Source organism: Callorhinchus milii, unplaced genomic scaffold, assembly GCF_018977255.1.
Source record: "Callorhinchus milii isolate IMCB2004 unplaced genomic scaffold, IMCB_Cmil_1.0 Scaffold10, whole genome shotgun sequence".
NCBI classification, from domain to species: Eukaryota; Metazoa; Chordata; class Chondrichthyes; order Chimaeriformes; family Callorhinchidae; genus Callorhinchus; species Callorhinchus milii.
In genome coordinates, this window is record NW_024704751.1 from 11,641,641 (window position 1) to 11,657,653 (window position 16,013).

General features: G+C 43.9%; 1 protein-coding gene across 1 annotated transcript in view; it reads left to right on the forward strand.

Annotated features, from left to right (window-relative positions):
* col8a2 (collagen, type VIII, alpha 2) overlaps positions 1–16,013 on the forward strand; it is a 34,750-nt gene that overhangs the window by 10,334 nt on the left and 8,403 nt on the right. The window contains exon 2 of the mRNA XM_007904253.2: positions 13,748–13,912. Coding sequence (XP_007902444.1) covers positions 13,765–13,912 — 148 coding nt within the window. The 5' untranslated portion in view covers positions 13,748–13,764. The remainder of the gene's footprint in view (positions 1–13,747; positions 13,913–16,013) is intronic.

A 16,013-nucleotide genomic window follows, 5' to 3' on the forward strand; every position in this document is an offset into this window, starting at 1 on the left:
ATATACTCTAAAGTGGATTGACTGTGCATTTAGTGCGGGCGAAACGGGGCAGCTAATCGTGCACAGCAGTGTCCCACAAACAGTCGTGGCAAACCTTTCAGGAAGTGCATCCCAGATTGCAACAACTCTCTGGGTAAAAGAAAAATTCTCCTCGTCTCCCCTCTGGTTCTTTCGCCAATTATCTTAAATCTCTGGTCCTCTCACTAATACAAGAATCAGAGAAAATCATCCATCAATACCAATGTTTTGGTGATGATTCAGTGCGTGCAACACATTGCGTAGTGCAATGCCAAGCCCCACACAGATGCAGACTTTCCATGTTCTGGGTTGAGTTAGCTGTTCTCCACCATCGCAGCAGGGGGGGAACTTCAGTCCTGTGGGGTGCTGGGCAAGGGAGGGGGACATCAGCTGGGTTTGCTGATCACGGCTCCTTGACTCTTGCCAGAAGGTGGTTAAGTGCGGACATCAGACGCGGACAGGATTTTGTAACCAAATCGTCTTCTCATGCTTGAGGAATGGGCTTGAGGGTCAGGCTGGCTGTCGGCAATTGGCTGTCCTCAGTATCAGTCGCCACAATAACAGAGGACCCCGGGGAGCAGATAAGTAATTCATCATAATAATCTGGTCAAAAATAACAAGTAATAATTTTGTCACTTCAAACCCACGACTGTTTGTGGGACACCGCTGTGCGCAATTGGCTGCCGCGTTTCACCCACAAAATATAATACAGTCACTACGCTTTACAGTGTGTCCTGTGAAGCGCTTTGAGACGCCTCGAAGACGTGATAAACAGCTATATCAAATGCAAGGATTATTATTATTCTAAAGTATGGGTTTTGCGTGGAGTTCTGTAAATGGCATAAACAAGTAGCCCGACAGCAAAGGCCTGAATTTGGAAGTTATACAACATCTGCTTTTCCTGGTGCCCTGAGTGTCACTTCAGCTGTTTGTGGTGTTTGAGCAACATCTGGAATTATTTTCCATAAAAACGTTATCCATATTACATCACCTGTGTTCGTCCTGCAACCCAGCAACCAAGTCTGTGCTCCCAGCCTGGTCACTCGGAGATCAGCATAACTCCAGCCACACATAGAGCAACATATATATTACTATATGTAAATAGTATATGTATACTATATATAGTATACTATATATATGTATATATATACTGTATTATATATATAATTTCTCAAGGCAATTGTATATAATATATAATTGGTGTCTACAGTAATATTGACTTGGTTCTCACTTGCAATGTCCGAAGGAGAGTCACTGTTGACGTCCATTTACTCCGATAACATGGGAACAGATTATATTTAGCAATTATATATCATTCCATATATATATTTAGTGGGCGAAACGCAGCAGCCAATTGTACGCAGCAGTATCACACAAACAGCTGTGGATGAGTGACCAAATTATTATTATTGGTTTTTTTGGAGGGATTATTACCTCCAGAAAAACGATCTGCCAATCGACTAACAACCAGGCCCCACTTACTGCTGGTAAACAGAGGCGTGTGTGTGGAGTAAGGAAACTTGCCTGATGTTTCACCCCGACCGGGAATCAAACCCGGGTCAATCAAACCCGGGTCCTACTGCTTCGAGGCGAGCTCTCTAACCACTGAGCTATGCAGGACTCCACGGTGTGATTGGTTTAAAGCCTTTGGTTTCTTCCCCAGATTTCAGCAGTGTCCCAACTTGTGCGTAATTCATTGGAGTAATTATGGGTCTATCTGGACAAGCTCTATTCATTTTGTTCACCTCCAAAAGCCGTGGAATGCTCTGAGCCAGTTCATGTTCTTGTTCAGTGAAGGACAGTATTTTGCCAAGAAGAGAGAACACTTGTGGCTCCTCGACACGACGACAGTGTGTTGATGAAAGTCAATCGACAATCACTGCAACTCTCCTTTGGACATTGTCTCTGAGAACTACAGTATGTGAATATTATTGTTAGACACAAAAATAACTGTGGGCACAAGGCATTCAGCTGTGAATTCCAGATAAATGAACACATTACATTTACGCACGTCTCGAACCGCAATGTTTATCCTCTTTTCAAAACAGGGAAATATTTCTCAAGAATACAAGTGTTTGACAGGATGAGGTGGCAGACAGCGATAAGCCCGTTGCTATTCCTGTTCTAGGCTGACAGCGGAGAGAGCTATTTAATAAATTTAGAAGAATTCCATACTTCAGAATCCTCCCTCTCCCCCCCCCCCCCCCCCCCCCCCACCCACCACCCCTTACACACCATATCTCTGACCTTCCAGGTGATTTCTTAACACTTTTGAAGTCCTGTAGCTCAGTGGTTGGAGCACTCGCCTCGTAAGTTTCCTTACTCCACACACACGCCTCTGCTTACCCAGCAGCAAGCAGGAACCCGCTTGTTAGTCGATTGGCGCTCACTTTTCCGGGACACTGCTGTGCTCTATTGGCTGTCGTGTTTCGCCCACAAAATACACAGTAAAATCACTTGACAGTATATTCCGTGAAAGCGCTTTGAGACGTCTCGAAGACGTGATAAGGTGCTGTATTAAATGCAAGGATTATTATTATTATTATTATGATGTAAATTGCCAGTGACTGGAGTCAGAGCATTGAAAGGACCTTCTCCTGAGGTTCCTAAAATGGATTTAAAAAGGAACGATAAAAAGATCAGGCGCCTCAATCATTTTCAATCATAACGCCTGTTGGTGAACAGCAATCTGTCTATGTCACACTGGCCTCCCAACTTCATTCATCTGGGTTTGCCAGGCTCGTTTCTTTCTCATTTTCAGCTTCGCTGAACTTAATAATTACAATAAAAATATAGGGGCTCGAACATAAGACACCAATCATCATTTCAGCTGCCGCACAGGCCGTACTTGTGAATGATTCCTTTCTTCATACCACACCACATGCTGAGGAACCAATTCTGGGTTAAACCAAATATTAAGCAGCTTTGGCCACAGGTTCACCCACAAAATATTACAGTCAATTCACTCTGCAGTGTGTCCTGTGAAGCGCTTTGGGACGTCTGGAAGAAGTGATAATAATAATAATAATCCTTGCATTTGATATAGCACTTTTCACGTTGGGAGGATGTCCCAAAGCGCTTCACAGAACACATTGTAAAGTGAATTGACTGTATATTTGTGGGCGAACGCGGCAGCCAATTGCGCACAGCAATGTCCCACAAACAGTCGTCGATTGAAAATGACCAATTTTTTTTATTATTGTTTTGGTTTTTTTTTGGAGGGATCATTATTAGGCTCTGTGTGGAGTAAGGAAACTTGCCCAAGGTTTCACCCTCTGCCTGGAATTGAACTCAGGTCTCTCACTTGCAAAGCGAGTGCTCTAACCACTGAGCTACAGGGCTCCACAATATAAGGTGATAAGGTGTCATATCAAATGCAATGATTGTTACTACTATTATTATGTGTGGATATGCTGTGGTGCAAAACGGCTGCCGACTCTGCCTACAAAACACAGTCACTACATGTTACAGTAAACCCTGTGAAGCGGTTTGAGATGATCTTCTGACGTGAAAGGCGCTATTCCAAATGTAAGAATTATTGTTATTACCACTATTATTATTATTATTATGATGCTACCTTTAGCGAAACTTAGACTTCTGTTTCCAGGACAACTTGAGGGCATATAAAGGAGTGCCCCATGTCTGTCAGAGGCAGTGGTCAGTGGTCAGTGCGGTAGACAGAGGATATTTGAAAGGAAATAGCTGTCTGCAGGAACAAGAAAGGCTTCATAACCTCCCAGTAATGATGTTGTGATAAAGCCCATATGCTCCTGGTTTTCATCAAGTATCCAGGTCTTATTACAGTAGATGATGATTTCATTGCCCAGAAGCAGCAAAACTAATCACATTGAAAACAAACCATATCATTGCGTGGGTCTCATTGAATATCTTACGTTAGATAACGTGTCGTAGAACGAGACGTCTTCGTGACAACTGGAGTGTCAGGGTGGTAATCTGGGACCTACCCTGTGTGAGGGGAGCTATATTGTTGTGCAAGTTGTTGTTGTTGTCTTCTATAGAGGTTGTTTCACTTAGTTAAAGCTGTAACATTGACCGTTCACTGCACTTGAACACTCAGATAAAGTCCCAAGTACTCTCGCTAATATAATATAATACTCCAACAGACAAGTTATTGAGAAAGGTTTCAATTAGAAAGTTCATATCTTGTGCTATAAGTTAATGGATGGACCGTATTCAGTGGAAGTTTGTTTTCTTATTTAACTAACGTCAAGGGGACAGATTGTGTTGGCTTATCTGACTTCACTGAGGAACTCTTGCCCTTCGAACTCTTTTAGAACGCTTTAGCAGAGAGGCTGAAGGTCCGACCCAAATTAAAATGAATTAAAATTAAAAAAAACACAACAAAGTGGAAGAGCTGGACAAGCAACGGAGATGTGAGAGTATGAATTCATTCCCTTTCAAAGTGGCTTAGTGTCTTCTCTGAAATGTCTCGGGCCGGTTCTTGGCTTGAGGTCGGACTATCTCTCCCTGTGTTGTTTGCAGTAGCTCCTATTTTAGTGAGATTACGAGAGGAATGTTGGCAAAGGCTATTTTCAATTTCAATTTCAAAACTATTTTTCGAGGTGAAAGGAAGGATTTTTTTTATATATAAATAAAAAACGGATGAATGTCAGCCAGCAGCAGTTTCAAAACAATATCCAGCTGAGCCATGTCAAACCCAATCACTGCTGCCATGCCAGCAAATTACTCTGCTATGTTGATCTGATGAATTTACACTTCAACTATAATTCTGTGTGTAGTTGGAGAGGGAGGGAGTGAGTGCGTGGAGAGTGGGGGAGGGAGGAATGGGTGAATAACACGTGTTACCTTGAAACGAACAGTGGAATCATCGTTTTATCTTTAAACCCAGAGGACTTTCCTCAAACTCTCCACTCAAGCCCAATGGTGGCTGCTTCGAGTCTTTGTCTCACGTTTCCCCTGCCAGGTGCACGTTGAAGCCCTTAACAAGGATTTACTGCAATGTGTAGTGACTGTGTGTTTTTGAAGGAGAAGCAGCAGCCATTTTGAGGGGTGTCAAGTACCTGACAGGGCGTGACATTGGTGGGGGGGTTGGAAGGGGAATGGATTATAATCTAATTTTAATGAAGAGCCGTGGAAGATTGGCTTCAGCTCATTGTTACAGTTAACAGCTCGGCATTGACCACCTTCTGAACTCAGGGGAAAAATGTTCATAATAAACATACCGAGAAGCCAGACAAATACAATGCACATAGTCAGAGCCAGTCCACAAGCAGCGAGAGAGAGCGAGAGAGAGCGAGAGAGGGAGGGAGCGCGAGGCCAAGTCTGGAATTCCTGGAAAAATGTACCACAGTAACCAAAATCCAGCAGCAGCTTCCAACCTGAACAGATTGTCACAGGTAGCGCTTCCCCAAAGTCCTCCTTGTCCGATCTTTTATTATAATAATGATAACAATAATCCTGGCATTTGATAAAGCGCGACTGTTTGTGGGGACGCTCGGCTGCTGCATTTCACCCACAAAATACACAGTCACTACACTTGACAGCGTATCCTGTGACACGCTTTGAGACGTCTCAATGGTGTGATAAGGCGCTGTCTCAAATGCGAGGATTATTATTTATATTGCGGTAACAAACCCAGAAACAGGACATGTGCTCTGCATAGGTGTGGAGCTATTCCAGCCGTCAGAGAGACAACATCCAGTCTGTTGTTTTGTTACTATAGTTACTATTGAGTTACTCTCCCACTTTTATGGGCTTTGTTTTGTTGCTTTGGGATTTTGTGGAAAAGGGGAGAAAGATAAATATATTCTTCACACACACGCACGCACACACACGCAGGCACACACACACACAAGCACACACAGACACGCACACGAGCGCACAGACACGCACACACACACACACATGCACACACACACAGACACACACACACGCGCACAGACACACACACGCGCACAAACACGCACACACGCGCACAAACACGCACACAGACACACACACACACACACACACAAAATGAATTAATTTGAGTTTCAGGGGAATTGTGTCACTCTGGGCCAACACAAAAGCTCTGGTGTGTTAGTTTGGATGCGTTGGCGTTTGAATAAAAAACAATCTTGTTTGCCACGTTTCCACACATGTTCGGCTGATGCCGTTACAAAAAATATTAATGTTTATTTCTGCATTGGCCTGCACCAACAGTAAGTAGGAACCCGGTTCTTAGTCGTTTGGTGGAAGAGAAACATTCAAAAAAATATGTGGTCACTCAATCCACGACTATTTGTGACATGGCTGTGCCCAATTGGCTGCCGTGTTTTGCCCATAAAATACGCAGTCAATTCCCTTTGAGTATGTTCTGCGAAGTGCTTTGAGATGTGATGTGATAAGGCGCTGGTAAAGAAACAGCTCGATACTGTGATGGGAGAATGGTGGGCGGGTATATCTGGAAGAATCCCATCACTTCGGCCAAAGGGCTTTCTGTGTCCAAATCTCTTGTATGATCTTGTGAATGAGTGGGTGAGTGAGTGAGCAAGTGTCTGAGGGAGGGAGGGAGGAAGGGAAGGAGGGAGGGAGCAGAAGGGAGAAAGCCATTCATTTGACTTCATAATTCGTCCTTTTTTTTAAACTTCATAAATCTTTGACATTAACTCTCATTTTGAGGACCAAGTGAAATATGAGCATGTATGTAACAAATTTATTGTAAATTACTCGATGGAAAGCACACATCCCAAATGTAAAGCAAGTTGTTGCTTTTATATATATATATATATATAATATCTGCTCTTAGCAAAAGTAGATCAATCCATCAACATAGTTCCAGGACATGAGGGAAATTATCTTTATGTATTTTTTTCCCAGATGGGTTTCAATTCTCTCCCCTCCCTCCTCTCCTGAAACCACTTAGTCTTGATGGAGCACAATTTTACGAGAATCAGGTGTCCTCCAGTAGATCAGTCAAGCAAGTTTGGCTGTGAATGTTATCCTTTAGTTCTTATGTTTCCCATCTCTCTTTCATGCTCCCTCTTTGTGAGCCTGACATTGATTCCATCAGATTGCAGCTCAATCCTTTCACTCTTTTCCACATGGAACTTCAATCAATCCCCCTTTGCCACTGTTCAGCCTCAAGCCAAGAACGAAACGTTCATCTTAAACACAACAAGCTCACCAGTGTGTGTGTGTGTGTGTGTGTGCACATGTGATCCAGAGCAACATGAACTCAGTCATTCCTCATTCAGCTATTACCGTTGCTACGAATGGATTTTTTCAGGTGGAAGGAAACCTTGGGTTGGAATCCGATTTCACTTCCAACTGAAAACAATCTCCGAGTCGCACAAACCAATGGGGAAACTTACATCCAGCCTCTTCCACAACCAGGAAAAAATTTCAGGCCAATTATTATAATCCCAAAAACATTTGGTCACTCAATCCACGACTGCTTGTTTGTGGGGATGCTGCTGTGCGCAATTGGCTGCTGCGTTTCACCCACAAAATACACAGTCAATCCGATTTTCAATCTATTCTGTGGAGCTTTGAGTCGCCTATTATAGATAGAACCTCATCGTGTTGCTGAGAAGTTTAAGAAGTCGCTTCAGGGAATATACTGTAAAATGGAGTGACTATGTATTTTGTGGGCAAAATCTTCAGACTCGGAGGCGAGATTGCTACCAACAGAGCCAGGTTGGCATGTGAATGACAAGTGGATTTCAGTGTATGACGGCAAGCTTTTAAGCTTAAATGAGCATTCAGTATAGAGCACAGCGGGAGTGTGTCACAGTGAGGGCAGGTAAACGTGTGAAGGTCGGGGAGAGGAGAGGACAGTGGATGATAACAGAGGAATACTGGTCAGAGTGAGAGGAACATACAGGTCTATCGCCACAGCCAGTTTCGAGTTCCTTTGTCGTTTTCTCACGAGTTCATTCGCAGGGCGGATATTCTGCAAGGATGAGATCAATGGGCTGAAAGGCTTTCTTCCTCTAAACCTCCCTTGTGATCTTGTGAACAATTCTAATTTTAATGAACTTGGGTTCCACTCTAACCATAACACTGCAATACACTTCCTACACCCAACGCTCAGCTCAGGCTATTGCATACCATTGAAAGCCATTATTTACAGTCAGATTATGGTCTTAAACATTTTTTCTTTGAGTGAACAAGAAGCTTTATGCCTACTTACTGTCCCTCCTTAGCCGTGTTTTCTGGTCAAAGATACAGGGGATTCAGGACGTCAGATCCCGAGCCAGGGAATGGGAGTTGGGTTGATTCAATACATGTTTTACCAATTTATTTTATTAACACAATATACGTAACATGACGGTTGCCAGAGTAACAGAAACAGAGGTTTTCAGTAAAAGCCACAATCAGGAAGATCCTCATGTGAACGCTCCAGACATATCTGTGATGTCTTCAGAAGAAACCGATTATGAACCGTTATATGTGGATTAGCTGCGGAATTCGAAACAATCCAGTGCATCGCGTTATACACGAGAATTGTGTGTTTTAAGCTTGTACACCACCCACTCCCCGCTGCCTCCGCTCGACTGGCTCCAGCCTCCTGCTTGTCCCTCGTGCCCTCTATTCCACCATCGGTGACGGCGCTTTCAGCCATTAAGCCCCAAAACTCTGTTACTCTCTCCTTGTATCCCTCCCTCTGGCTCACCCCCTCCTTTCCCCATCTTCAGGAGGTGCCTGAAAACCGTACTCTTCGACCCCGTGCCTACGGTCACCTCCCACCCCCCCCTCCAGCTCGGAGTCACTGTTAAGCGCTCTGAGACTCTGTCCTGCGTGGAGGGTGCTATACAAGTGCAAATTGTTGTTGTCACTCCTCCATAAGGACATGTGCACAAAGCAGAAGGCTTCGACAGGACCAAGCTGTGAGATCTGTGTTAATGACGATAATCAGATGGTGCTGAATTGGGTAACTGGCCTATGGTTTCTATTTAATTATTTGGGGGGATTTAAGCTTTGATTTGACACGTGAATGGGTTTGACTGCCAGTACCTTGCACCACCATCTTACAACTAGTGGCTGCCAGATGCACTTAAATCTGATCAACACACACTCGTTTATCCAAGGACATAACATTACACTTTGCTCTTTCATTCCATTAATGGTGTATCACAAGATTACTTGTGTCAGGATTGCACAAACTGCAACCACTGCACGGCATTGACAAATTACTCTCCTCTTTGGATAACTCAAAGCTTCACCCACAATATACACAGTCACTCCACTTCACAGTATACCTTGTGAAGCGCTTTGAGATGTCTCAATGACGTGATAAGGCGCTGCATCAATCACAATGATTATTCTTAAGGCATTTGCCGTTGTCTTTCGCAGAATTAAATTGTTTAAGAACGATGGTCCTTACATTTGACTACACATCAGGAGGATGTCTCAAAGCGCTTCACAAAATGTTCTGTAAAGTGTAGTGACTGTGTTTAGTAGGCAGCCACAGCAGTTCATTTGCACACAGCAATGCTCCACGAAACAGCCGTGAAGTGAACGATCAATCTTATCTGCGGGGTTCTTGTCCAGGACACCAGGAGAGAGAGAGAGAGAGAATGGCAGATGGGACCTCAGGTTAATGTGTCAAGTGCTCCGGGACACTACCCCACGCGAAGGGCGCTATATGAACACAAGTTGTTGTTGTCGTCTCATCTGAAACACGTCACATCCAAACAATGCAGCACAACCCAGCACTGTAGTGCAGTGTCAGCCCGGATTGCGTGAGCTCGAAGCCCTAACGGGGGGTCTTGAGCCCACAAGTTTGAGACTGGGAGGTGAGAGAGCTCCCAAACTGAGCCAGGCTGATACTTAAAAGATCTGGTCAGGAATTTTATTGTTTCTGAGAAAGAATACTCAGAGCTGAGGCTGCCAGTGTGTGACTCCATTTCCCACCAGTGTCTTTAACAACTAACTCACCGGGGGTGGGGGGGGGGGGGGGAGAGAGTTTAATGTTTATATATATATTTTTTACTAAGTACTCAGAAGTCCTGTTTAAAATATTGTTCTTGTGGGATGTACGGTATAATTCTTCCTGTTGTTGTTTCAAGAATGTGTCACAGCCGGTTACGTTTAGCAGACCATAGCCAGCTTCGAGAAGCTTACAGTCCGGATAACAAAAAAAAATTATTTCCAGGAAAAAGGGCCACTATATCATGTTCCCACTATCTCGACCTGCCTCGGCTGTTTTTAAATGGTAAAGTAAAAATAAACTCCTTGACACGTCCTCAGCGCTGAGGGTAACTGAAGCTCATTGCTGCCTTTTGTCCAAAAATAATATGAGATTCAAATTTTCCACTTTTTCTCCCCCGTGAAGATTGCAAAGACCGCGCTGTGCGTCGTGTCCGTCTAGCTTCCTTCCCCGCGCTGCAACATCCATGTTCTGTCGTGCTCGGCCTTTGTGGGTGCGTGTGTTTCTTTCTACGCTTGGAATTTCCATCGATTTGTCGGGCGAAGATTTCAACCACCCGCAGTAAACAACAACAACAGCACATGACATTTACGCAGCGCCTTTCACGTCAGGAGGACGTCCCAAGGCGCTGGACGGTCAGGGATTTGGACCCGAGCTGGGGGTTGGGATCAGGAGGGGGTGGAGGGCGGGGAGGGTGGGGGTGGGAGAATAGCAGAAGGCGCTGTCGAAGAGGAGGGTCTTGAGACGGGCCTTGAAGGAGGTGAGGGAGGGAGCGAGGGGAAGGGACTATGGGATGGAGTTCCGAAGGGTTCCAAAGTCCGCAGAGGGAAAGCGAAATGTTAATCACTGTTAAATTAAGTCACAATCTGTTAACAACCCAATCCATTTGGGTTCAGCAGTTTGCCTGGAAATGGAAGGTTCCTGTTAATCACTGTGCTGGGAGGAATGTTTCAAACCATTGACACCCAAAAGGTCTGGGCAGCTAAAGCCCAAAACCTTCAGTGGGATTATTTTCAATGTTCTTTTCTTCTGGTTCCAAATATATTTTCAATGAAATGGTTGGGTGATGTCACGGTGCACTGAGCCACTGCTCTGACTACAATCTTCTACACTCAGGGTGGTCCAACCTTTAGGCTGCTGACGGATGGCTATAATAATAATAATAATATTATTAATAATAAAAAATAATTCTTACATTTGATATAGCGCCTCATCACGTCTTCGAGACATTTCAAAGCGCTTCACAGGAGATATTGTAAAGTGTAGTGACTGTGTATTTTGTGTGTTTGATTCCGGGGCAGGGCAAAACCTTAGGCAAGTTTCCTTACTCCACACACGCGCCTCTGTTCACCCAGCAGTAAATAGGAACCGGGTTGCTAGTCGATTGGTGGATTGCTTTTCCGGGGGTAATAATCCCTTCAAAATAAATAAATACTAACAATTTGGTCACTTCAATCCACGGCTTTTTGTGGGAACGCCGCTGTGCACAATTGGCTGCCGCGTTTCATCCACAAAATACACAGCTAATTCACTTTACGGTGCATCTTATGAAGAACTTTGACGCCTCGAAGACGTGATAAGGCGCTGTATCAAATGTAAGGAATATTATTATTCATTGCACAAGATAAAGCCACAATGCCCGCGAGCCAAAGGCTAATTAAGAGAACCGTTGTGAACTAGCCATAAACCTGTCTTCACAAGGGTGGACGGAAAGAACGTTTCACATCCTGAGGAAACATTTGGGGAGAAATTCCCTTTCCCCTCTTTCCTACAAACGAGCCCGTGAGGAAAAGGCTTTGGATCCTTCCCAGCTGCAGAAATAACATTACAGTTGATTTTGAATTGTTTTCATTCGGCGTAATCAGAAGTAACCTTGTCCCAGACATGCTGCGGACTTTTCAGAATATTTTCAGTTGCTGAAAGTTTCTTGAGATTCGTATCAGTAGGAAATTGTTCACACGCAAGGCGGAGCTCAGTCCGATCCATTCTGGAGTTCTGTGCTTTTCGGGAAGAATTCCGCTTACTGCCATGTTTCGCCCACATAATACACAGTCACCACACTTTACAATATATTCCGTGAAGCGCTTGGTGACGTCTTGAAGATGTAAAGGGTAGCGATCGTGTGCCCCGTGGGAGGAATGCGGCAGCCAAACCGGGCACAGCAGGACCCCACAAACACCCGCGGGGATAATAATAAAATAATCAAACAGATAATCAAATAAGGAAAGAGGAAAGAGATTTGCCTGCGAGGACTGGCATTAAGTTTCTAATTTAAGATAATAATAATAATAATCCTTGCATTCGATACAGCGCCTTATCACGTCTTCGAGAAGCCTCAAAGCGCTTCACAGAAGAGACTGTAAAGTGTAGCGACTGCGCGTTCTGTGGGCGACACGCGGCAAGACAATTGCGCACAGCTCAGTAGAACGTTGTCCCCGTTGACATTCGGTTGAATAATTCTCAGTTGCTTTCGAGGCCTGAGTATGAGGTCTCCGCCCACTGACAGCTGCAGATCTACACTGTGGTGTATTACAGCCGTGAACTGCTTCTCTCTCAGCAAATCGTTTGAAACGAGAATCCTACAGAACAGCTCATAAATGTAACTTACACTCAATGTGGTGCTTTGAATTACAGTGAATTGCTACATACGCAATGTAGTAATAATAGCCCTTGCATTTGATACAGCGCCTCATCACATTATTGAGATGTCTCAAAGCGCTTCACACAATATTCCACAAAGTGTAGTGACTGTGTATTTTGTATGAACACCGGCATAGACTGGTTGGGCCGAATGGCCTGTTTCCTCGCTGTAAATCCTATATAAATCGACGCAAATCTATTTGAATCTTTGCAATCATGTTGCACTCATAAAATAGCAATGAGGATTGTAAATCTAAGCTCAGTTCGGCTTATCGTCTCTGAGCGAAACATTGGATCTCCCGGTAACTTAAGAACAAGCACCGATGGTTCGAGATAAACCGAAAGGGATATGGTCCACAAAGTAAGAAAAATGTTAACTTGGGGTTGAACATTTGTCAGGGTTAAGTGAGGAGACCATGTACATGTGCATTTTGTTACTTTGTACAAACCCATAAACCCATAAATAGCGAGAGGCATAATTAAGCTTATTGTTGGTTAACCTGGCCACATTAATGTTAACCGAGCCACATTAATGTTAACCGAGCCACATTAATGTTAACCGAGCCACATTAATGTTAACCTGGCCACATTAATGTTAACCGAGCCACATTATTGTTAACCGAGCCACATTAATGTTAACCGAGCCACATTAATGTTAACCGAGCCACATTAATGTTAACCGAGCCACATTAATACATCTGTCAGTCAGGACTAGGGGAATTTGGATAATAACAGCTTGTAATTGGAGGCACAACAAAGGCACAGGCTGAGAATCATAAATCAACTTGTTTTCTTTTTTTACCCCCCAAAAAATGCAGGAACATGTGTACCAATTAACTTTGTGGTTTGTCCGGAACATTCTACGCCTAATCTTCTGAAAGCTTTGGCTCTCAGGCATTGTGGCTTTGTGTTGTGCTGCAATGAATAATAATAATAATTATAAGCCTTTGCTTTTGATGTAGCGCCTTATCGTATCTTCGAGACGTTTCGCAAAGCGCTTCGCAGAAATATACCGTAAAGTGTAGCGACTGTGTATGTTGCGGGCGAAATGGGGCAGCCAAGTGCGCACAGAAGTTTCCCCACAAACAGTGGTGGATGCAGTGACCAAATTGAGTTTGGATTTCCGTGGTGCGGTCGGAGTGTGTGAATTCCTTCCACGTTTCTCTAACGATCCCTTTCCCACCTCTCCCACAGATCGGCAGGTGAGGACCATGTTAAACGTGGAGGTTTGTGTTGTGTTGTTGATGGCCAGAATTGGCTCTGTGCTCAGCGGAGGTTATGCTCAAGCAAAATACATCCACCCGATGGTTAAAGGACCACCTGGACCCCCATTCAGAGAAGGCAAAGGGCAGTATATAGGTAAGAGGCATCCAGGTGCACATTAAACTCTGTCATCATCTCTCCCCCATTTCTTCAGGGGTGTTTGTTCGCTCGGTTTTCACTGGAAAAATAAACAAAATGTAAAAGGATCTGATGGCTGAGCGTGTAGATATTCTGTTTAATGGTGAATCAAATTCAAGTGATTTTATAACGTCTTTGTGCTGTGCTTTCTGCAGTCATGTGAATCTGGGTTGGAAATTTATTGGTCTCCAGTCGTGATTTAAAAGAGGGGAAGGACGGGGCAAGATGGAGGGATTGGGGGGGGGCGGTGGTGGAGTGTTCCAAAGATTCAGGGAGTAGTGGCTGAAAGTGTGGCAACAACGAACCTTCAAGCCAACCAAAGCACTTAACTTTCACCTCATGTTTCAAACACTCCCAATGGGCCCACTTGAACCTTTAACCCCAACCCTCCAAAGGGCTCTCTTCAACATCTTGCAACAGGTAACTAACTAACTAACCAACCAACCAACCAACCAAACAACTAGCGAGATAGCTAGATAGCTAGTGAGGGAGCCTGTTCCATATGTTTACCACTCGCTCACTGAAGTACTGTTTCCACAGATTTGTTCTGAATTTATACCCCCTTCAATTGCATCGGGAAAGAACAAAAATACAGATCAAATAGCTGAATAGATGGAATGTCTGACTTGCCATTGATCTGAGAGTACATCTACTTAGGGAGTGTTGCTAAACAACAGTTATTGCAGATTAAACAAGCAGATCTGAGTGCAGGGGTCAGCTGTCATAGACCCCAAGTCCAAAGGGGAGTGTAAGCTTCTCTGCTTCTGTAATACATGTGTAATTGGACATTTATGTTCTCGTCTCACTTGGGACATGAACTAGAATGAGGGATTAATAATAATAATAATCCTTACATTTCATACAGCGCCTTGTCACGTCTTCGAGACGTCTCAAGAGCTTCGCAGGATATACTGTAAAATGTAATGACTGTGTATTTATTCAGAATATACCTTGTTCTGGCATCTGGGTTTGGAGTTCAGTCTTGTTTGGTTATTTGGGGAGGGGAGGGAGGAGAGTTGCATTTTACTGCATAACGTGATAAACTGCTATTTCAAATGCAAGGATTAGTATTATTATTAAGGTTGAAGGAAGGAAGGGGGAGGGAAATAAGAACATACGAATTGCTGGACGAAAAAAGACCGAGGTCCATCCAGTTTGCCTTCCACCATCCTGGCAGTCGCTTGACATGTCACGACTCAAACTAGAGACTGAGATGGGTTTGCAGTTGTTTGATCTAATGAGTGAATTAACGCACAGTTTAACTTAATGAGCCAAACGGCCTCCCATAGTACCGTGGATTCTATGATTTTATGAATCAAAGCTCCACAGAAAGCACCCAGAGTCAGGCTCTGACTGGGGTTGAGGCTTGAGAGAAAATTGGCTTGAACTGGTGGATGAAGTGCCAGGAAGTAGAAGTATGGAAAACAGGAATGGGATGATAAACTGCTGGGATCTGAGCAGATGCAGGGAAAGGGAATGATACGTGTCTGATTCATCACCTGACTGTATCCGGTGGTCGGATTTCAATCCGGTTGCTATTTTTTGTTTCTTTTGCGAGTGATATGTACAAACCTGCTGGGGGTTATCAATGGTTTCTGCATGTGCGAAAAAACAAAATCCTTTCTCCTCCAGAGAGAAGCACCAGCTCTCAGTCGCAATGATTTCCAGTTAGTCACTGTAATTACACTTTAACATAATAAAATCCAATAGCTTGCCTGGAGCCCAAACAGCAGCCTCGCCAAGTCTGGCAAACTTATCCCTTATCTGTGTCTGTGGAGCATAGTTCTGCCTTTACTATTACTATTCCCATTGACTTCCATTATATTGCAATCCTGATCCAAGTATAACATTCGTTTGGCCATTAAAGTGTTGATCAAGATTGAACGGCATTCGGTTCAGATAAAAGAATAAGCAAAGGGGCTCATATAAAGTACCGCTCTCTGCTTCACCAAACCACCTGTGTTTATGATACTAAGAACCATTTCACTGCTTTGAAGACCCTCAGTGGTTTATGGAGCTGAACTCCAGACTACGTATCATTTTATATTGTTTGGTTATG